Source organism: Amblyraja radiata, chromosome 7 (genome assembly GCF_010909765.2).
Source record: "Amblyraja radiata isolate CabotCenter1 chromosome 7, sAmbRad1.1.pri, whole genome shotgun sequence".
Taxonomy (NCBI): Eukaryota; Metazoa; Chordata; class Chondrichthyes; order Rajiformes; family Rajidae; genus Amblyraja; species Amblyraja radiata.
In genome coordinates this window covers 45,974,944-45,999,654 of record NC_045962.1, presented here as the reverse complement: position 1 = coordinate 45,999,654, position 24,711 = coordinate 45,974,944, and the positions used below count along the sequence as shown (strand labels likewise).

Here is a 24,711-nt window from a genome sequence, read left to right as displayed (position 1 = left end):
CTGCCAAGCTTGTATTGCATCAATCTTTAGCTTATGCTTGTTTTGGGGGCTAGTCCCCTTCAGTTTTCTCTTCAGCATATAAAAGGCATGCTCAATTGAGTTCAGATCAGGTGATTTACTTGGCCACTCAAGAATTTACCATTTTTTAGATTTGAAAAACTCCTTTGTTGCTTTAGCAGTATGTGTGGGAAAATTGTCATGCTGTAGAATGAACCGCCGGCCAATGAGTTTTGAGGCATTTGTTTGAACTTGAGCAGATAGGATGTGACTATACACTTCAGAATTCATTCTGCTACTACCATCAGCTGTTGTATCATCAATGAAGATAAGAGAGTCAGTACCTCCAGCAGCCATACATGCCCAGGCCATAACACCCCCACCACCGTGTTTCACAGATGAGGTGATATGCTTTGGATCTTGGGCAGTTCCTTCTCTCCTCCATACTTTGCTCTTGCCATCACTTGGATATAAATGAATCTTTATCTCATCTGTCCGAATGACCTTTGTCCAGAACGGTGGTTGATCTTTTAAGTACTTTTTGGCAAACTGTAACCCTGCCATCCTATTTTTGCAGCTAACCAGTGGTTTGCATGTTGCAGTGTAGCCTCTGTATTTCTGTTCATGAAGTCTTCAGTGGACAGTGGTCATTGACAAATCCACACCCGACTCCTGAAGGGTGTTTCTGATCTGTCGGACAGGTGTTTGGGTCTTTTTCTTCATTATAGAGAGAATTCTTCTGTGATCAGCTGTGGAGGTCTTCCTTGGCCTGCCAGTCCATTTGCGATTAGTAAGCTCACCAGTGCTCCCTTTCTTCTTAATGATGTCCAAACAGTTGATTTTGGTAAGCGAAAGGTGTGGCTGATGTCTCTAACAGTTTTATTCTTGTTTCTCAGTCTCATAATGGCCTCCAACTTTCATTGGCACAACTTTGGTCTTCATAGAAACATAGAAAATAGGTGCAGGAGTAGGCCATTCGGCCCTTCGAGCCTGCACCGCCATTCAATATGATCATGGCTGATCATCCAACTCAGTATCCTGTACCTGCCTTCTCTCCATACCCCCCTGATCCCTTTAGCCACAAGGGCCACATCTAACTCCCTCTTAAATATAGCCAATGAACTGGCTTCAACTACCTACTGTGGCAGAGAATTCCTAAGATTCACCACTCTCTGTGTGATGTTAATAAACAGCAATTAAATTTCTATAGGTGATGGAAAGACTGGCGGAAAGACTAGGTGCTGAGCGCTCCCTTTTACCTGCATGAAGGAGGCAATTAAACACACCTGAGCAATTACAAACATTTGTAATTGGAACTCCGGAATGCTGAGACCGCCGAGATAAACATCGCGGAGCTGCGGGTCTGTGGAGCGGCCAGCTGCGGCGCTGAACTGAAACATCGGGAGCCTGGGATCTCTCGATGAGATCGCCAGTGGTGGAGCTCCATCCGGCGCGGCCTTGTTGGCTTCGGAAGCCGCGGTCTCCGGTAAGGGAAGTGGCCGTTCCAGGGTTCCCATGCTGCTGAGAGGACTCTCCCGACGCCGGAGTACCATCACCCAGCGAGAACGGCCTGGAACATCGGGCCTCCGTAAAGGCAACTGTGGAGGCCTCAATAGGACTGACTAAAATAACCTTTGAACCTTTCGACCTTTGAACAAACGCCTGTGAAGCAATGTGTCCCAAACATTATGGTGCCCTGAAATCGGAGGACTATGTATAAACACAGCTGTAATTTCTACATGGTGAAACCAAAATGTATAAAAATACCCTTTAATAAAATCTGACAATGTGCACTTTAACAACATGTGATTTTTTTTACTATTACAAATCTCAAATTGGGTAGTACAGAGGCAAATAAATAAATGATGGGTCTTTGTCCCAAACATTATGGAGGGCACTGTAGCTGCTGCGTTTGGCATTGTATTATCCCTGTTGCCAGCTAGAAAGAGAAGAGTAGTGAAACCAATCTATACAAACCATGAATATATCAACCAAAACTACATCTTCTTTCCTCAACTGTGTTATATTACTGCACACCATGGTGATAGGTATGGGTAGCTCGGAGATCTGGCTAACAATCTAAAAAATTTCGGATCTCACCAGGCCAGCAAAAAATTATGCTTGATTAATAAAAGCTATTAGTAATGATCACAAAATTATCATTCCAAAAAACTATTTGTTTCACTGAGATTCGGCAGGGAAGAATAACTATTTATCTAATTTGGCCTATATATGACTTAAGACCAAGAGCAAAGTGGTTGTCACATAAATACTTTCTTAAAGAGTGTTCTCAAAGGTGGGAATAGAATTCATGAGGGATGTCAGGAGCTGATTATTCAGAGAGGAAATAATGTAAATCAAGAACTTTCCCCAAAATCATGTTAAAGCTGCAGTCAATTCAAAATATCACTGATAGATTCAATAATTGATAGATTTGGTTTAGGCAAGAATATTAAGTATACAACAACAATGGGTAATTGGAGTGAAGATATAGATCAGTATGATTCTACTGATAAACTAAGGGGCTGAATGGCCTATTCTTGTTCCTCATGAAAACACAAACTATCCGATTAAATGACAAAATTGTAGGCCTTTTCACATTATGTATGCAGAGCCTCACAGGTTAGTCCTCGCTTAGCTCCATTCACAATCATTCCCAACACCTCAGGAGAAAATCTGTTCAGCCGCAGGACATACTGTAAGTTCCTTAGGATGTTGTCCTAGACCCAAACATCTTCCAGTTAGTCTAACATCGGTAGTGGGGAAACTGCTAGTCAGTTATTAAAGATGGGATAGCAGCACATTTGGAAAGTGGTGAAATCATTGGACAAAGTCAGCATGGATTTACGAAAGGTAAATCATGTCTGACGAATCTTATAGAATTTTTCGAGGATGTAACTAGTAGAGTGGATAAGGGAGAACCAGTGGATGTGTTATATCTGGACTTTCAGAAGGCTTTCGACAAGGTCCCACATAAGAGATTAGTATACAAACTTAAAGCACACGGTATTGGGGGTTCAGTATTGATGTGGATAGAGAACTGGCTGGCAGGAAGCAAAGATTAGGAGTAAACGGGTCCTTTTCACAATAGCAGGCAGTGACTAGTGGGGTACCGCAAGGCTCAGTGCTGGGACCCCAGCTATTTACAATACATATTAATGATTTGGACGAGGGAATTGAATGCAACATCTCCAAGTTTGCGGATGACACAAAGCTGGGGGGCAGTGTTAGCTGTGAGGAGGATGCTAGGAGGCTGAAAGGTGACTTGGATAGGCTGGGTTAGTGGGCAAATCCATGGCAGATGCAGTATAATGTGGATAAATGTGAGGTTATCCACTTTGGTGGCAAAAACAGGAAAGTAGACTATTATCTAAATGGTGGCCGATTAGGAAAAGGGGAGATGCAATGAGACCTGGGTGTCATGGTACACCAGTCATTGAAAGTAGGCATGCAGGTGCAGCAGGCAGTGAAGAAAGCGAATGGTATGTTGGCATTCATAGCAAGAGGATTTGAGTATAGGAGTGAGACCACACCTGGAGTATTGCGTGCAGTTTTGGTCTCAAAATCTGAGGAAATACATTCTTGCCATAGAGGGAGTACAGAGAAGGTTCACCAAACTGATTCCTGGGATGTCAGGACTTTCATATGAAGAAAGACTGGATAGACTCGGCTTGTACTCACTAGAATTTAGAAGATTGAGGGGGGATCTTATAGAAACTTATAAAATTCTTAAGGGGTTGGACAGGCTAGATGCAGGAAGATTGTTCCCGATGTTGGGGAAGTCCAGGACAAGAGGTCACAGTTTAAGGATAAAGGGGAAATCCTTTAGAACCGAGATGAGAAAAACGTTTTTCACACAGAGAGTAGTGAATCTCTGGAACTCTCTGCCACAGAAGGTGGTTGAGGCCAGTTCATTGGCTATATTTAAGAGGGAGTTAGATGTGGCCCTTGTGGCTAAAGGGATCAGGGGGTATGGAGAGAAGGCAGGTACAGGATACTGAGTTGGATGATCAGCCATGATCATATTGAATGGCGGTGCAGGCTCGAAGGGCCGAATGGCCTACTCCTGCACCTATTTTCTATGTTTCTATGTTTCAACTGTTTCACCATCGATCTTCATACTGAAACTAAAGTAGGTGAGGATGGCCATTCATGACTTCATTCACAGGTCCTCAGATAATGAAACAATTTACGTCTTTAAGCAGCAGGTTCTGGATAATAATCAGGGCATGGGCAAGTAACAATCATGCATAGATGAACCAGGCAACAAACTTCTTCATCAAGAGACTCCAAACATCTTTGTTATTCAATGACAATCCTTTGGTCAGTATTAACCATATAAACATCGAGGCTACAAAACCAAGTCAAAGATTGGGAACACTGAAGAGCGAGATTCATCTTCCCAATCCCTAGCCTTTCCAACTCTACAAGGCACACCAGAAACACAGTGTGGTTGCAATCTAAAATATACACTACAGCAATTCACTAAAGGTTCCTCAACACTACTCAGACTTACAATATTCATTATGCGGAAGGTAAGTGGTAAGAGGTTAAGAGGGGTCCACAGAGGGGGTTTTTTCACCCAGAGGTTGGAATCTGGAACATACTGCCCAAGGAGGTGTTGGAGGCAGGTACTCCTATAACATTTAAGTAATATCTAGATGAGCACTTGAATTGCAAGACAAATAATGTAGCAAACCACAGTGGTAAATGGGATTAGTACAGATGGTGATGATGGTCAGGAAGGAACATGAAGGGGCAAATAACCTGTTTATGTGCTGTACGACTATGACTCAGGATGTGAACTAGATCAGTGGACCATTAAAAAAAAGCACACAGAGTTATTTGAGATAAAGGGTGCACTTTTAACTTCGAATTCTGTAGAATCTAGGTTTCCAAAGTATAGAGTCGGGTTCAAAGCACGGAATATCTTGTACAGTACAACAATTATGCCACAGGACGGCAGTAAAGACTATGCAACAAAAATAAACAAACTATAAATACATGTGCACCTTGCGCTTAGAAATGCAACCAGTTTTAATAAAGTATAATATGTTTACAATTTTAATTTGAGTTTACGCAATAGGTAAAGTGAGATGGCAATAACTGCACATTCATCACATGTGCATCATACAAAAATATTCTGTCCTTTAAACTGATATCAAAAAATAAATCTAACGAAAAGATATTCAGTTTCACATCTTTCAAAAATATAGTATCCACACAACAAATGAACAACATTCATATGTGTAAGAAAGAACTGCAGATGCTGGTTTAAATCGAAGGTAGGCACAAAATGCTGGATTAACTCAGCAGGTGAGGCAGCATCTCTGGAGAGAAAGAATGGGCGATGTTTTGGATCGAGACCCTTCTTCAGAAGCATTCATATTCGTATTATCAGCAAGTGAATCAAAGCCACTTTCACAAGGATAATAGACAGATTTACTGGGGAGCTAAAAACACATACATACACACAGACACATACACACACAACACACAAAGGCCTTAGCCAGTCACCAAGGCAACAAATGGACTCTCAGAATACTGCTGTTATCATGTCAGAGGATGAGAGCTCTTGAGCCTGCAGAGACGCATTACAGAAAAGGCTTTTAACAGAAGGCTGCTCTTCGTTATGCAACAGACTAATGTACAGGTAGCATATAGCAGGAGCGCTACTCTCCATTGCCTTTGACATCTGGAACCATGGAAGCTGTGCAATTTTCAATGAGCTTTATTAAATAATTATCTTAAAATGAACCTCAATATCCACTTACTCTCATCTTCTATCAGCTTCCAATTTTTAATGAAGCCGAACAAAGGCAACAATACAAAAAATAAACAGCCCCAAGATTTCTTAATTTACTTGTCATTCATTCCCACATTCATGGCAATAATCTTGGGAAAGGGCACCAACAATATGTTACAAGTAAATAAAGCAGTAGCAGCTTGCTAAAATTTGATGCAAGCTTCCCCCAGTGTTGGTAACATGCATAAGGCAAATTTAACAAGTATAGTTGAGATAATTCATCCACCTAATTTCCAAAATTAACCTTATTCACACATTGCCTGCGTCAATAGTTCAACTGCTTATTTTAGTAACTTGTAAAGAATTATTAAGATAATAGAATTTGGGCTCTTGTCTTTGTTATTTCCCCCTCCCCCAAACTCAATTATTTTGCAAGCTCCTGCAACACTAGTTATACATTACCCAATTTAAAGTAGAGATTAATGTAGAGATCCCAAACTTTTCTGCTTTCCTCTTTGTTAGATATCATAAAATCTCCTTCTTCTGCAACATTTGTGCATGCTGACCTACATTATCTGCTAGTAATGCTATGTTGTAAAGACTTTCAATTGTGCTCCAGTTTCAGTTCTTTACCTGTAAAATCTCTTCCAGACCTCTGAAATATCTAGAATGCCTACTCTCTTCCCAAAACAGCTTTGCAAGGAGGTAGGGGTGCTTCCTGACATCAAACGTCTTGACATGGCTGCCATATTGTCCCCTTATAAGGCTTTGTGTCATATTTTATTTGATAACTTTCCGATGGACCACATAGGGATATTTCATTATATTAAAGGTCTTTTGTAAATGTAAAATACAGTGAGCCTGAAAATGCTAATTAAGTCTGAATGTTGTGTTAATTCAACTTTTGCAAGACAAAACACTACAGATGCTGGAATCTGGAGCCACAGAGCATGTTGGACGAACTCAGCGAGTTAAGCAGTGTCTGCTGAAGGAACGGAGTTGTTAGGTTACAGGTTGAAACCTTGTATCAGGACTGATGTATGTTTTGAACCTAAAACATTGACAAATCCTCTCACCACAGATGCTGGTAAATTCCTCAAAGAAATCAGAGTGCCAGAATAGCTCAGCAGGTAAAGCAGCATCCCAGGAGAACATGGATAGGCAATATTTTAAACTGGAGAATTTGATATTCATACCGTTGGGTTGTAAGTGACTAACACAGAATATGTGTTGTTCCTCCAGTTGCGCGTGGTCTCATTCTGGCCGTGGAGGAGGACCAGGACAAAAAGGTCAAGCAAGGGAAAGAGAAGGGGAGTTAAAATGAACAGTAACCAGGAGATCGTGCAGTCCTTGGCGGGCTGAGCATAAGTGTTTGGCAAAGCAGTCGCCGAGTCTGCGCTTCGGCTCTCCGATGTACAAGCGGCCTCATCAGGAACATCGGGAGCGGTCTCTGCGAAAGGTGGAAAGGGGTGGGTGATGAGAAGATGGTGGGCTCACTTTGGAAGTGGTGGTAATGTCAGACTATAATGTGTTCGCTGCAAAGGCTGGTGGAATGAAAGGCATGGACCAGGGCAACTATCCTTGTAACGCCTGGGGTGAGGGGGAGTGAGAGCAGAACTACGGGACGCAAAGTAGACGCGGGTGAGGGATCCCTCTATAACAGCAGGTGGAAAACCATGTTTACTAAAGAACAAGTAAATCTCATATGTCCGAGAATGGAATGCCTCATCTTGGAAGCAGATGCAGTGGAGAGAGAAAATGTGAGTAGGCGAGTGTTTTTGTAAGTGGCAGGGTAGGAAGAAGTGTACTCCAGATAACTGTGGGAGAACTGTGTTGGTTTGTTGTAGATGTCAATTCATTGTCTGTACCAGAGAAAGAGTAGGGGGATGTTGCCAATGTACATTTGGAGTAAGGACTGTAAGTAACCAACAAAAAGGCTGGGATAGCTGGGGCACACATGAGTACACATGCCTACACATTTAAGTTGGAGAAGGTGAGATGAATCAAAGGAGAAGTTGTTGAGGGCGAGGACAAGTTCTGCCAGGTGGAGGAGAGTGCTAGAGGAGGGAAATGGATTAGATTCTTTGCAAGAGGCAGGGTGGAAGGAAGCTTGGAGCAGATAACTGTGGGAGTGGTGGGTTTGTAGCAGATGCCAGTCAAAAGTCAGTCCCTGTAATGGAGAGAGAGAGAGGTTAAAAAAGGAGAGAGGGGTTTCAGAGGTGGTCCAGGAGAATTTGAAGACAGTGTGGAAGTTAATTAAATCAACAAGTTCTGCATGGATGTAGAATGCAATTCAGATTTAACGGAGACAGAGTACAAAACTACATAATCCTCCCCAATCCCTTCTTCCCCAATGTGACGCTTTCTTTCTTGCCCACTCCTCCCTGCGCCCAATATGGACGCACCTATTTCTGTCCTCCATCTCCATTCGTTCCTCTAGCTTCACAATTCACAACTCTTCAATTATTTTAGTTTCAAACCATGTCTTTTCATCAGTCTAAAGAAGGGTCTCGACCCAAAAGGTCACCAGTCCATTTTCTCCTGAGATGCTGCCTGACTCGCTGAACAACTCCAGCATTTTGTCTTCTTTTGTAAGCCTGCATCTGCAGTTCCTTGTTTCCAGTTTGTGGTTCAACTTTGGCAAATTTAGATAAAGATCAACTCAAATACTTACATATCTTCAACAGTCATGTCTTTCAGGATCTGACAGTAGTCCACATTCCAGACTGCCTGATCATCCCATACCTTGGAAGCAAGCAGTATTGCACCCAACACGATCCGTTTCCAGTTACTGGGGCAAATATCTATCTCAGCATACGTTAGCAACCTCTCTAGGTATACCTGTAAACAAGAATGTTCAATCAAGTTATAATGATACAAACAAGAGTAAAACATAGATTTGAGCTCTTAATACTTTCATGTGTGGGTTTGGGGATTGGAAAACATAGATTACCATAACTGTCAAAAGAACCACCAAAAATGCAGCTGTATAGAAAAAAATGGAGAAGGACGAAGTCAAATCCCCAATATGTTGAGAGTAGAACCAAGTACTATTTTTACTGAGCATCTTTCATGTTATCTTTACTACAAATTGTCACTGTTTTGACAAACCTCAAAGCTCTCATAAGGTAAGGATGTAGTCCCAATCTCTCAACCTATCTAATTGCAGTCCATGGACATTAATATCTGCACTTTCTCTGTCGCTGTAACATTATATTTTGTACTCTGATTATTGTTCTCTTTGCGCTGTTATACTTTAATATGGTTTTATGCAGTCAGTCACAGTACAATTTAACTGGGTAGCACACAAAACAGTTTTTTCCTCTGCATCTCAGTACACGAGACAATAATAAACCAATACTAATGCAGAAGGTTTAAGGGTTGTGACTCATATGCAGTATTTCTCAGTTTCCACTGCGCAGCCCAAAGATGGTAAGAAACGGTGAAGAAAAAAAACTGAGGCCAAGACAATCTGGTGCGGTTTTGCAGGTTTCTTGGCAGAGTTCTCAATGAACAAGGAAATCAGTGGCCAAGGAGTGGTAGGCCTGTTTGGTTGGTTAGTGGTGCACGATGACCTAAAAGGGAATAAAAATCAAAACGAATAAAAATAAAATGTCACATCACTATGGTGCTGCCTCAGTACACGTGACAATAATAAACTAAACATACCGTAACACTGAGTGACATGGATTGTAATCTGGTATATACAAGAAAGCAACTTCCTTTTACCAAGGAGGGAATGGGGAAGGAGAAAATTAGTTGCCATTTATTGCTCACAGTAGATTCAAAATGACAGAACAGGGACATACCAACAGCAGCAGATCATTCAGCTCCTACACCCTGTTCCCCAATCAAGTCCATGCCCAATCTGTGATCCAACGCTTCCCTATATTCTTAACAAGGGCGACACAGTGGCGCAGTGTTAGAGTTGCTGCCTTACAGAGTGAGAGTCGCTGCTTCCATCCTGACTACGGATTCTTGTCTGTAGAGTTTGTACGTTCGCCTCGTGACCTGCGTGGGTTTTCTCCGGGTTCCACGGTATCCTCCCACACTCCAAAGATGTACAGGTTTGTAGGCTAATTGGCTTGGTATAATTGTAAAGTGTTCCCACTGTTTCCATTATAGTGTAAGTGTTCAGGGTTCGGTGGTTGGTGCGGACTCGGTGGGCCGAAGGGCCTGTTTCCGGCTGTACCTCTAAACTAAACTAAGAATGGCAAACCAGTTGCTGATGGGGCCTCTAGGCACAAGTTCATATGGTGCAACAATTAAAAAAAACAAACACTTCCAAAAAAGGCATAAAACACACAAGATGGCAGCAGATCATTCAGCTCCTGCACCCATGGCCAATCTGTGATCCAATGCTTCCCAATATTCGTAGTGTTTTTGGTTATCAGACACATATCAACATCTGATTTAAAGTTATCATGGACCAAGTATCCATTGCCATGGACAGAAGATTGTTCCCAATTTGCAAACATGTTTTATTATCTATTCCATCAGTTTCCCTCAGTATCTTGAAATCTTTAGACAAAGAATGCCTTAACCGTCCAAATTTCAGAAAGTAAAATACTCGTTTCTTTTAACTCTTTTCATAATTTAACATTTAGTGTCATGGCTATTACTCCAATAAACCTATGCTCTTCCAGATTTGTTGTTTTCCCACCAACAACTTTCACACCAATAATTAAGGCCTCCTCCAGGAAATGTTGCCTTTAGTTTTGCAAAGTGCAGCATACTAACATTATCCTACATCTAATAGAATTACTGCAGACTTTTTGCATAGGTGAAAGCCTGATGGTCAAGAATTCTGGTTGGTGGCCTCAAAACAGTTCAAATGAATTATTACCAGGTAGAGCAGTTGAGACAAAAAAAAGCAGATCAACTCAAGAATAAGAATGGGAAGCACATCATGGCAAATGAAACAGGAGAATTTTGGTTAAATCTTGTAGAATAGGATAAAACTTGTTTATAGCATTATAAACCAGCTTGGCCAGAAGATAACCAGCAAAAGAGCCTTGCTGTAAAAAAAAATGTATAACTATTTTAAAAAATATCAAAATTTCCATTGAAAATTGGTAGGCATAAAGCAACTTCAGCTGAAAACACCAGAGGGACAAGAAGCAACATTACCACCTAGTGGTGAGGTATGATTTGTAAAATCAAATGCAAATATATCACAAACAACATTCATTCTCAATTAATGGACTCAGCATGACAAACATGTTTGTGCACCAATTTATGAGAATCTATGAGTAATTTTACAAATGTTATCTTTTGGAAACTGAAAACAGAAACCGACTGCACAGATTGTTACCCACCGTGTCCATGCTGACTCGGTGAAGGCTGGCTAATAAATCAATTCAATTTTGAATTTACATATGACACCTGATATATCATAATTGATGTATAAAGTAATCTCGCAATTTCGCATTGGTTTCTGTTAATCTCTTTAATTTCAACAGGCAGCAATGTCAATTTGTATTAGGAATCTGATCACAGCTGCAAGTTCTAAATGCACAATATGGCAACATATTCCGGCTGCGTGTCAATTTCAATGCACGTAAATGATGGGTGTGAAGTACACGTCTATGATCAATGTGTAGGAAGGAACTGCAGATGCTAGTTTGTACCGAAAATCGATACAAAATGCTGGAGTAACTCAGCAGGACAAGCAGCATCTCTGGAGAGAAGTCATGGGTGACGTTTCGGGTCAGGACCCTTCTTCAGACTATGAGTCATGGGAGAGGGAAACGAGATTTGGAAGGGTACAAAGAACATGCAAGGTGACAAGAACAGATCAAAGCAGACGATGATTACCGAAATGTACAATGGCTCGTTGTTGGAGGGGAAGGTGACGACGAGTAAAATTAATCAGGAGGACAATAAAACTAGTAGGAGAACTAGGGTGAGGGAGGGATGGAAAGAGAGGAAAAGCAAGGGTTATAAGTTAGAGAAATCAATACTCATACCGCTGGGTTGTAAGCTGCCTAAGCGAAATATGAGGTGCAGTTCCTCCAATTTGCGTTTGGCCTCACTCTGACAGTGGAGGTGGCCCAAGCAGAAAGGTATCAAAGGTATTTTATTAGTCACATTCACATACACCTAGGTGTAGTGAAGTGAAATGCTTTTTGCCATTTTGCAGCACACAAAAAAAGAATACAGACATAATACCAATGAGAGTCTTAAACACATACATCCCCCCACAATGGCTCCCACCATGAGGGAAGGCACAAAGTCCAGTCTCCAACCCCAGTTCACCCATAGTCGGGCCCATTGAGGCCTCCACAGTTGCCTCTACGGAGGCCCGATGTTCCTGGCCGTTCTCGCCGGGTGATGTTGCTCCGGCGTCGGGAGAGTCCTCTCAGCGGCTTGGGAACCCTGGAATGGCCGCGTCCGCACTGGAGGCCGCGGCTTCCGATGCCGACAAGGCCGCGCCGGTTGGAGCTCCACAACTGGCGATCTCATCGCGAGATCCCAGGCTCCCGGTGTAAAGCTCAGCGCCGCCGCCCGCAGGTGGCCGCTCCACAGACCCGCAGCTCCGCGATGTTGTTCCCGGCGGTCACAGCTCACCGGAGCTCCAGCGCGGCGACCCAGGCAAGGCATCGCCTGCTCCGCGATAGCGCTCCAGCGTTGTGTCGCTGCCGAAGCCGAGGTTCTGGGCGGTCCGCGACAGGAAATGCCGCTCCAGGCCCGCTGGCAGGCCGCGAGGACGGGTCGAAGCTCCAGCCCGGAGAAAAGCCGCCTCTCCGACCAGGTAGGGACCCTGAAAGGCAGTTTCCCCCTCCCCCCCCCCACCCAACATAAAAAAGTCTAGACCTCCAACAAAACATTTTAACTAACTTAAAATAAAAATAAAAAGTTGAAGAGACAGACAGCTGCTGGCAGGGCAGCCGTGCACAGGACAGCGCCCCAGTATAGGAATGGGAGGGGAGTTCATGAGATCATAAATGAAAGGAGTAGAATTAGGCCATTCGGCCTATCAAGTCGATTCCGCCATTCAATCGTGGCTGATCTATCTCTCCCTCCTAACCCCATTCACCTAACTTCTCCCCATAACCTCTGACCTGTAATAATCAAAAGCACCCGGGAGATCACGTGGGTCCATGAGGACTGCCTATGCTCAATGTTGTGTGTTTAAGTACTCAAAACCAAGGATAAATGTCTTCTCCGGTAGCTCTTAGCTAATATATCAATCTGTCAATATTAAACAACCATAACAAACCCCCTTATTCATGACATATTAAAAAGGCACACGTCTCAAATGCAACTCTTAGTTGAAATTTGATTAGTTAATCAGAAGTCTTATTTTTCAAATGAAGAGAAAGGCAAAAAGAACAACCAGGCATTGCTTAATGAATTATTTTTCAATTGATTTGATGAATTAATGCGGTATTCAAAAAGAGATTTCGTGAAAATACAAGGAGTTGCAAAACCTACAAAGGGAGGACACCTTTAATAAAAGGCAAACCACCATACAGCTGAAAAAAAAAAAAACTACAAGCATAAAGGAGGTTGGCTTAATTACGAATGAAGTCAGCCCATCACTTTCAATCTTCAAGTAATAGGCACAACTACGGTTGGGAAATTAGTACATATTATTGCTACCTGTTCAAAAAACAAGAGTAATTTATTGGGCAACTGACTGAAGGTTAACTTTATAAAGGATGACATTCCGATGAATATTCAATTTGTTAGGAATACTTATGCTTGGCTTGAGAATATCAATCAATTGGGACAAGCATTTATTTCAACCTGATGGTTTGGGGGAGGTAATCGGGAGATTACCTAGCAGCTGCTTGAAATCCCAAATCCTATGAATGTGCAGTTAAGACAGGGTTGGACAATAAAAAATATTCTAAATATCAGCCAATGCAAAATAGGTGTTAATTTTTAATTAAGTTGCTGGTCAATAATAAATGTAATTCACCATTCTGTACTGTACAAATCTGCCCAAAACACTTTATTTCACTCTCTATCCCACTCCCACGATATCCTTTTAAGAGAGCTGAAACAAATGAGAATGAAGCTATGGATTAGGTAACTTTCAAATCATTATTGCAATAAGTTCAAATGCTGTACAAGGTTGGCTGTACAAGGACACCAAAAATACATGCACGGGTACAAGTCCCTTACCAGCGTCACTATTGCACATTCTGCAGTCAATTGGGCAGCACTGAAGAGAGTCCGTATGAACCGGTATATATGTTTGTGTTCTGGATCACGTTTATAATAATCTACTGGCACTTCTTCTTTCTGCAACAAAGGTACAAAATGTCAAAAAGGTTTATTAGTAAAGCAGTCCCTTCTCTGACAAATCAACCCAATCGGGGAAAAGCAGCAGTACTTTCTGCCAACATTTAGTTTGTACTATACAAACCAACTGGCGAAGGCCACCAAATTATGTTCACCCATCACCACAGCCAAGTTTTGAAGCACAGCATGCAGAGAACTGTTGGATGTTCACAATCAGTACTTCAATCCATTTCACTGTTCTCCAGTGGGATGGCATGATGCTAGTTTAGCAGAAGATTGACTATTCTGGGTTTGCAGCCACACCACACTATAATTCACAACACAATTTGGCAATTTTGCTATTAAATGAAACAATCTGGAAAATTACATTACACTGATGAACAACTAAAACAGACCATTTGCAGAAGCTATTTGTATAACATATGGAATAATCTTTGATTCAGTTTTACTTGGGGCACCTTTCCTTAACTCTTTCCTGGATGTCAATGATCGGATCAATGCTGGTTACTGCACTCAAAAATAATGTAAAAATGTCATGACTTTTGCTGCCAATTTCCACCTTTACATGGTCGATCCTTGACACTTACCTTCAGTGATATCTCTGTCTCTATCGCGAGGAACAGGCTAGTCAATAGGTGCAGGAGGAGGCCATTCGGCCCTTCGAGCCAGCACCGCCATTCACTGTGATCATGGCTGATCATTCACATTCAGTACCCCGTTCCTGCCTGCTCACCATATCTCCTGACTCTGCTATCTTTAAGAGCTCCATCTAACTCTCTTGAAAGCATCCAGGGAGTTGGCCCCCACTGCCTTCTGAGGCAGAGAATTCCACTGATTCACAACTCTCTGGGTGAAATCGTTTTTCCTCATCGCCGTTCTAAATGGCCTATCCGTTATTCTTAAACTGTGGCCCCTGATTCTGGACTCCTCCAACATCGGGAACATATTTCCTGCCCCTAGCGTGTCTAATCCATTAATAATCTTACATGTTTCAATAAGATCCCCTCTCAATCTTCTAAGTTCCAGAGTATACAAGCCCAGCCGCTTCATTCTATCAACATATGACAGTCCCGCCATCCTGGGAATTAACCTTGCGAACCTACGATGCACTTCCTCAATAGCAAGAATGTCCTTATTCAAATTTGGAGAACAAAACTGCACACAATGTGGTCTCACTAGGGCCCTGTACAACTGCAGAAGGACCTCTTTGCTCCTATACTCAACTCCTCTTGTTATGAAGGCCAACATGCCATTAGCTTTCTTCACTGCCTGCTGTACCTACATGTTTACTTCCAGTGGGTGGTGAACAAGGACCCCCCAGATCTCTTTGTACTTCCCCTTTTCCCAATTTGACATCATTCGGATAATAATCTGCATTTCTGTTTTTGCCATCAAAGTGGATAACCTCACATTTATCCACATTAAACTGCATCTGCCATGCATCCGCCCACTCACCCAACCTGTTCAAGTCACCCTGCATCCTCATAGCATCCTCCTCACAGTAAGTGATAAACATCCTTTACAAACCTACATCTCTCAGATAACAACAATACTTCTTCCCCCTCTGCCTCGGAATCCATACCTTTTCCTAGTTTTTCAGCTTCTTTCGTAGTTCCAATGTGTAGATTTTCCATACAGGTCGAGATATCTTCCTGACCTATGATTTCCACTCTCTACAATTGACAAAACCTTCAGCTGCATCTCATCGATTTCTACAAGTCGGCTCTCATCCCCTCTCTTCCTGGGAACAGTAAAGGTAAAACTCCTCTGGTCTTTAACTCTCACCACAGCAGCCTTCGTTTTCAACATATTATCCTCCGCAGTTGTCTTCACCGAGATTCCACCACGGGACATTTCTTTGCAACTCCTCTGAGCATTTCAAAAGGGACCCTTTGAGACTCTCTGGGCCATTCTTCTGACTCCACCCAACATTCCCCATTTCACATGACTCCTTCTTACAACTGTAGGAGATGCAAATCTGTTTCATTTCTTCTAGCTTATCATCCAGAGACACAAACAACTCAATGTTAAATCAGGTAGTCATTTTCTCGGGTTATATCAGAATTGACCATTTCTGCTCTACCTTGCGCGCCTGTGATATTGGCTGAGTTTTTATCCTTCCATTAGTTCCACCTGACTCACTAGACATGTCCTAGAAACCTGCATTTGCCAACATTTTATTCCTTTGTGTTCCCTAATTGCCTCATTTAATTGATATTGGTCCATTTTCTCATCTGACTGCTCTCATTAACCTATCAACAGGAAGACTTTTTGCACCCTCGCGCTCACAAATCCTGGCCTCAACCTATGATATTAATTTAGTCCTGTCCATCCCTACATTGCTCTCTCTGCAACTTAAAACCAACTTGACTTCTCTCTTCCTAGTTCCAATAAAGGGTGTTAGACCTGAAACATTAGATGTTTCACTTTCCACTGAAAATGCCTGACCTGCTGAGTGTTTGTTGTGTTTTCTGTTTCTAGCATGTGCATTAAAAATAAATCACTATGTTCCTTATCATGGTGCAGAGACTCCCATAGAGGAATTAGCGGCACTAAAGTCTTTATTTAAATTGGATGTATTGTCAATGTACTTTGTGGTTACACTAAATTTGCAGAAAATATAAAACGTTTACATAAGTTAAAAATGCATGATGATAGATGTTGAGGGACAAGAGGGATGTGTTGAGACAATTAGTGAAAGCCACAAGAGGACCAAATTTGTGTGCACTTTGTGAATTCTGCCACTGTCTAACCGTCAGAAATGTACAGAGACCTATATAACAATACAAACATGATTGGCGATCAGTATATCCATCTTCATCATGTTCACACACTAAGTTCAAAGAATTCAATCCCCATACTGAATGTTTTGTTAATTTATTCATTTTGTGATGACTTGGTGGGGAGAATTGTAAGATTTCAATTTAAAAAATACTTACTGTCAGTGGATGCATTTTCTCATCAAAAATATCTATTGATCTGTCAGAGTCTCTGCAGAAGTAACACACAAACAACATTAACCACTCATCGCCTTCTTCTTGCCTATAATCTATATTCTGCTGCTCCTTCAACTGCATAGCTATGGAACCCTTTGCTCAGTATTGAAGCATTCATCCATGCCGTCCAAATTTATCAGCCGAGCATTTAGCCCTTTGTAAAACCTAGCACTCCCTTGCTACTTCAACACGTTAAAGCTGTCAGATTTCTTCCTGTTTGTGTTGGAAGTTGCAGAAATGATCACACTAAATTTGTAGCATAAATGCTATCGATTTGATCCAAACTGGATATCCTGATGTCCACAAATCTTTGCTCATCTTATTTCATCTGCCCCAACGTGTTCATCTATTCCATTCTCCATTATGTTTTAGTTTTCCTTCAATTTAAATGTATCGGTGACATTTGCCTCAACTGCACACATGGAAGCAGATTCCATATTTGAAGTACTCCAAGGGTTAAGTTTCTTGCGAATTTCTTAGTGATTATTTACATTGTTTTATAAACAAATATTAAAACTATTGCATTTAACTGACCAACCTTCAGCTGAAGGTCTGTTTACCACCTGTTCATACATAACTGGAATCTGCCAGGATCAAATCTGGAGATCTCCAAGCAAACTGCACTTCATGAGCAGAACCCGATAGAACTCATAAATAGTGGAATTGCTCTTATTGATCCTTCTTGCACTTGCCAGGAAATATATCGCCCCCATCTCTTTTCCAGTTTCCTCCTGCCTACTACAAACCTTAACACTTATTAGATTGAGTCGTGGATGAAGATTTTCTCTTACAACAAGAGACTGAGCAAACATCTACAATCCCGAGAGTTTAGAAGAGAAATCCCTGACCTCAACCATTACTTTGCACTGCTGTGTCAGGAACATTGTGCAAATTCTTTGCTCATGCTCTAGCAGCACTGAATCTCCACCAGTCAGTGCAGAGAGGTCGCCTGCAAAGACTGGGGCAAATGTGCCAGCTCAAGGCCAGGATGTGGGCTTCAAGGTAGCATCCTGGCTAGTACAATGGTTGAGGATCGTTTCTGGGGACCAACAGCACCTGCTGCATGTGTTGATCAGCTCAGATTCAACGATGTTTCTCATGTAATGGAAGTTCCTGCCTCCTCTCTTTCTGGCTGCACAGAATTTCCAGCTTGATATTTCTTCACAGTTATAGCTCAATTGTGGTTCGTGGATGTTAAGCTTGCTAAAACGAAATACTTCCAGTCTGAAAAGAAGTTTGTAGCTAGTGGAAGACAGCAGGGCCAGGGCGGTTTCTATCATCTCCAGCGAGAGACTACAAGAACTGGGTGGTCTGTCAACACATGAAGCAGGTGCTGTTAGTCACGGCTGCTCAACATGGCAGCGGAGTATTGAGTCGCGGGGTGTTAAGGTTTGAGTAGCTCCGAGACCAACACCACGGTCTCGGCACAGCAATAGGAAAGACAGGGGTTTGCACCAGGTTTCAGTAAAGCAACATTGTCAGTAATGCATTTCTAGAAATAGATTATAATAATCTTTTTTAATAATGATTCCAGTAGTGTTCTAGTTCCCGATAACACATCCTGAGCACAATGCAAAGCATCTATGTATTCTGTTGCAGTATTTGGTTAAAAAAATGATCAGACAACCTGACAAAATGTTTAAGGTAGACAAAAGTGCTGGATAAACTCAGCGGGTGAGGCAGCATCTATGGAGCAAAGGAAATAGGCGACATTTCGGGTCGAGACCCTTCTTCAGACTCTGAAGGGTCTCAACCCAAAACGTCACCTATTTCCTTCGCTCCATAGATGCTGCCTCACCCACTGAGTTTCTCCAGCATTTTTGTCTACAGACAACCAGACAACGCATCCAAATAAATACACACAAAATATGTGGAAGGACTGATACCTATAAAATGCAAAACTGTAGTTTAATACATCTGATTATCCAACCTGTACATCAGGTTCCAGCTTTATGAAATGTTTTTCCTCTATCATATCTGCACAGGTGGGATCAAACCAATTAGGTATCAAGAATTCCTTCAACGTTCTTGAACCTTAAAAAGGAATTGTGTTCTTCTTGTCATTCCCCTGAAGAATATTTGTACATATTTAATGGAAAGTTACTCAACTCATTTTTAGGTGCCTCGCCACCATACCCCTCAAACACATACCTATATAGCAATGCTTCCTTTGCCACTTTTTAATAAGACTGACTGAAAATGTCATGTAGTATTAATCTTAATGATTAATAATCTAAATGATCTTTCATCGTTTTTTAAAAATTGGATGGAAGTGGAAACTTGCAGTCCGAACTTACTGGTATGACTGCTCTTTTGGAGTGAAAAAGAAACGTTTTATATAATCACACAAATTAGTTTGAACAAGAGAGCAGTGGACAATTAATGGCCACTAAAGGAATAATTTGAAAAACGTAAGATTACCTGTTCTTTGTGTGATAATAAATTGCCAGGGTGACGCTATTAAGAAAAAAACAATGTTAATAAATGGGTAAAGTCTGCGCCTTGTTGTAAATTTAAGTACAAACCAATACTATCAACAAATGCAATTTCCCATCATCTCTTAACATGTCCAATGGCTAAACTCAAGCATTGTGGGGATAGAGATTTTGGATTTTCCCAGATGTTGTAAAGTATTAAAGTAAAGTTTGAAGAGAAAGGCAAGATTTTTTTTTAAATTGAATGTTCTTATTATCCATTTCCAAAGAAAGGCAGGGTATTTTAGGCCAGATTGGTCACTCAAACCAGTCTAACACATCGTGAGAAGCCAGAAAACTCAGGTGAGCCACACTTCCACAAATGCCCAATAGTTTACAACATCTGGGAAAATCCAAAATTTTCAGACTTGTCTGGGTATCAAACGTACAAATTTACCAAAGAAAAAAGCAACTGCAAAAGAGCATTTCATCCATATCATCAACCTCACCTGTTAATTTACGGTCAAATTAGACATTCAGTTATTTTACTGAACAGTGGTACTTGAATGAAAAATGGTACAGGTAGTACAGTTAATAGGATGTAGTGGCATCAATATTTTGCCAATACAGGCAGTTATGCTTTAACACAAATGTTTTGTTCCCATGAACCTTTACGTTATTATAAAACTGCTATAAAAAAACTGTTAATGGGCAGAAACTATGCAGAAGCTAGAATTCCTGACTCGAGAGAACAGATTTTATTTTCCCCGCAGTATTTCCAAAAAGTTATTTTTAATAGCTATAAGTTTATTTTTGTTACTGCAACCTAAAAATACTAAAAGTTATGTCCTTAAGAGGCAATGGCTCCTGATTAAAACAGGGACGTTACACAAAAGCAAATTTTTTTGCAAGATAGCTTTTTTTTAGCTTGTCATTTTCCAAAGTAACTTTTAAGCGGGGGGGGGGGGTTCCTGATAAAAAATAGAACTATAACTAATTTGGCCCGCGTTATACAAATAGTGTTCCCTAATTCATCAATTGTGTTATATCCATTTGTGATATGGAAACACGTTCTAGCAGAACTACCTGTCTAATCAGAATTGCCACCGATTTCTTCATAAATCTAAAAGCACAACTTGCTTTAAATGTTATAACCAATTTGCATGGTGAATTTGCATAGATGGCATATGAAATTAATGAATATTTTAATTGTCTCTTGTGGTGTTGGTTAATGAATAAATTTTGGCTACGAGTTTGGAAACCATTCCACTCCTTTCAAATTATATCATGGGATCTTTCAGATCATCTAGAAATGCCTTGGTTTTACATCCTAATCTGATGGTTTACATCTCATGCATCTTTAGCCCAAATAATGTGTTTATATATTTATGTCCTGTTCTTGGCTTTACTCCACCAGGTCTCTCTACTTTAATAAAGGATCATTTACTCAGATAACTCGCAACATAATTTTAAAAGATTATTAATCAATACAAAAACTAGAGGGCATGGTATTCCACAATTGGGCAAGCACAGAAATCTAAGCAAAAAACAAATTGCTGGAGAACTCAGTGGTTCATGCATCAGCTGTGGGGGAGGGGTATTTTTTTTTACCATTTCAGATCAAAGTCAGGCTAGGTTTACTGTTTTTTAATTTGACCTGATTTAAAAAAAATGCACGTGCTGATTATCTTACCATTTAATTGTGCTTTTCAGGTTTGGTTGGCTTACAGTGCTGTCATCAATAAATATCGTTGAACATGAGCTGTATTTTTTACTGAGTTGACCAGGAGATACCTGTATAAAATAAAATAAAGTCACTGCATTATAGTACTTTTAACTTGGTAGAACAGCAAGTCAATTTGTGTGAAATAAACAAGTGTGCTCCATAAGAGTTTGCATCTCCATCATAACTAATTGATGATATTACACAACTCTGCACCATATTGCAGAACTCCCTGATCCAACCTACTACTTTGACTGCCACAACACTGTTCTTTACTTTAGTATCTCCTTACGTGACAAAATTCAAACCCTATTCAACTTGCAAACCACTCCAAGTTTGCTGTAGATTTTAAAAGAGTCAATTTTACTAAGCAGTTTCTATCACTGTGAAATTAACGCTCATCTCCAATTGTAGCAGTAGCAAGAGGTTAAGCAGTACCTAGTTAAAATAGAGATACTGAGCTAAAACACAGATCTGGATCATTGTGACTAAATTGAAAAACTGCACCCTAATCCTTACTTGTGAATTTGTCCACGTATGATCTTTTCACATAAACAAAGACACCACAAAAACCCATAAAAAGGATCAATATTCGTTGCAGGGAAACTCCTAAAGAAAATAAACAGGCACTTCCCAAATCTCTGCAAATGTTAGTTCTTGATTCATCAGAAAATAAACTGTAGATGGACACAAAATGCTGGGGTAACTCAATGGGACAGGCAGCATAGCTGGACAGGAGGAATAGATGACGTCTCGGGTCAAGATCCTTCTTCAGACCTGAAACATCACCCATTCCTTCTATCCAAAGATGCTGCCTGTCCTGCTGAGTTACTCCAGCATTTTGTGTCTATCTTCGGTGTAAACCAGCATCTGCAGTTCCTTCCTACCCAGGAAATAACGTAATGCTTTCAAGTATTATTACAAATAACATAAAAAAGTAGTGATTCTCCAAGCATGTGCTTTATTCCTTTGTCTATGTTACAAACTGCTGAATGAGCACAACATCTAGAATTACAGAATAAATCAGGATATTACAATGTGAAACCTAGATGAAAAATTGCATGAACAATGAGAGACAATGTTGGTTTTTTTTTTTAAATGAGAAAAAACTGTATAATTGAGTAGAATAGTTGGTGAATTGAGATCACATGATGTAATCTCAAGTAATACATGATGACTCTGTGATATACAGTAATATAGGAATCTGCGACTAACCTGAAGGAGTACACCACTGTCATGACCGATTTCATCAGCAAGTGCAGAGAGGAGTGTGTGCCGAAGAAAACAATCCGAATGTTCCCCAACCAGAAACAATGGACGAACCTTGAGGTACATTCTCAGGTGAAGGCTATGACTGCTACATACAAGTCAATCGATCCCAAGCGGTACAATAAAGCTTGTTGCGATCTTTGAAATGTCATCAGGAATGCCAAGAGGCCATACCAGGACAAACTTGAGTCCCAGTATAATCACTGGCAGACTGTGGCAAGGCATGAATACTATAACTGGCTGCAAAGCAAAGTAAGGCAGCATCACTGGTGATAGTGTGGCTCTCCATGATGAACTTAATGCATTCTATGCTCGCTTTGAGCAGAAGGCCGTGAAGGTGACAATATCTCGACATAGTCAAGTGCACCTTTTCCCAGTATCACTGTGCAGAAGTTAGATTGGCCTTCCTGAGTGTGAACCCACAGAACGCAACTGGCCCGGATGGAATCCCTGGCCGTACCCTTGGGAACTGCACGGACCAACTAGTGGGAGTGTTCACGAACATCTTTAATCCTCCCTACTCTGTTCTGAGATACCCACCTGCTTCAAGACGACGGCATCATTTTGGTGCCAAAAAAAAAAAGCAAGATCTCAGGCTTTAATGCACTGCAGTTTGCCTACAGCCCAAGTCCACAGCTGATGCCATCTCGCTAGCCCTACACTCATTCCTGAAAGAACTGGTTAAGAAGGACATCTACGTAATTGAAAACAGTTTTCAGTTCTGTTTTCAGTACCATTATCCCCATTCATGCTCATCTCCAAACACGTGGAACTTGAGTCGGCATTCATCCCTGCAACTGGATACTCAATTTGCTGACCAACAGACCCCAATCAGTGAGGATAGGTGACCAATCTCCCTCTGTGATAATCCTCAACACTGGGATGTGTTCTCACCCCCCCCCTTCTAAACCCCTTAGTCACCGTGCTGCTAAATTCCAATCCAACTCAATTTACAAATTTGCAGATTACACCACAGTTGTGGGCCGGATATCGAATAACGAGATGGAGTACAGAAAGAATATTGAGAACCTCATAACGTGGTGCCAAGGCAACAACCTCTCCCTCAATGACAGCAAGACAAAGGATTGTAATCGACTTCAGAAAACGAAGCGGTACACACACCCATACATACATATGTTCACACACATTAACTGATGGCGCCGAAGTAGAAATCGTTGGAAACTCCAACTTCTTAGGAATAAATATTACCAACAATTTGGCCTGGACCAGCCACATCGAAGCAATGGCCAAGAAAGCACACCAACGCCTCTACTTCAGCATGTCTCCAACAAACCTCACTAAATTCTACAGATGCTTCGTAGAAAGCTTTTTATCAGGACATATCTTGGGAGCAGTTCCATCCAAGATCGCAAGAAATTGAAGAGTTATGGATGTAGTTCAGACCATCATGCAAACCAAACTCCCTTCCAATGACTCCATCTATATTTCATGCTGCCTCAACAAGGCCACCAGCATAATCATGATCTAGTCTCACCCCAAACACTCCCACTTCTCCCCTCTCCCATCAGGCAAGAGCAACAAAAATGTTAAAACACTAATATCCTGATTCAGAGACAATTTCATCCCAGCTGTTATCAGGCAACTGAACCATCTTCTCAGGTGTTCCTGACCTTCCATCGACCTCATTGGAGACCTACAAACTATCTTTAATCAGACTTTATCTGGCACTAAATGTTATACACTTTATCTGTACACTGTGGATGGCTTGATTTTAATCATGTACAATTAGTATTTAATAATTCTGTACATCCTCAGGCATTCTTGTGGGAACTGGCCTCAGCAATCCGCAAGTCACCGCACCATTTAGTTCTCTTATTTTCACTCAATATATTTTGTCCTAATGCAGCAAATTATACTTTTGAAAGGACAGTGGCCCTGAAATTATATCAAAGTGGATGAATACCTGGGTCCTTTTTGAAAGTCTAAGTGGAAATGCCAATAGATATTAAAATAAATGTGTTTATAAAAATTAGAGCCAAAAATGTTATGCATTCTTATGCTAATTTCCTACAATTTAATTTCTAGAGCCTATAAAAACCAATATCAGTCATCTTCAACTTAATGTTCGATGTTCGTTGCAGAAATCAAAGATATGTTTTCTTTTCAAATCCCAATGCACATATCGGACACAAGGTGGCACCCAAAACCTTCCCTGACACCCTGCCGGGTATTCTAGCACAGCACACATTATGCCACACATTACAAATATGTCGATCATCTCTCCCCCCTGGGACAATGCAAGCTGCAGACATTTATATTCTACTTACGGCATACAACCTGAATTAACATACA

At 41.1% G+C, this 24,711-nt stretch overlaps 1 protein-coding gene across 3 annotated transcripts in view; it reads right to left on the bottom strand.

Moving 5' to 3' along the window:
- Positions 1–24,711, bottom strand: part of ccnyl1 (cyclin Y like 1) — a 65,326-nt gene that overhangs the window by 14,918 nt on the left and 25,697 nt on the right. For 2 of the 3 annotated variants that reach the window (XM_033024360.1, XM_033024361.1), the window contains 5 exons: positions 21,100–21,200; positions 19,414–19,449; positions 16,936–16,987; positions 13,877–13,996; positions 8,418–8,584 (listed from right to left, as the gene is read on the bottom strand). In XM_033024360.1, the coding sequence (XP_032880251.1) occupies positions 8,418–8,584; positions 13,877–13,996; positions 16,936–16,987; positions 19,414–19,449; positions 21,100–21,200 (476 nt within the window). The remainder of the gene's footprint in view (positions 1–8,417; positions 8,585–13,876; positions 13,997–16,935; positions 16,988–19,413; positions 19,450–21,099; positions 21,201–24,711) is intronic. The other variant, XM_033024362.1, reaches the window with a different exon arrangement.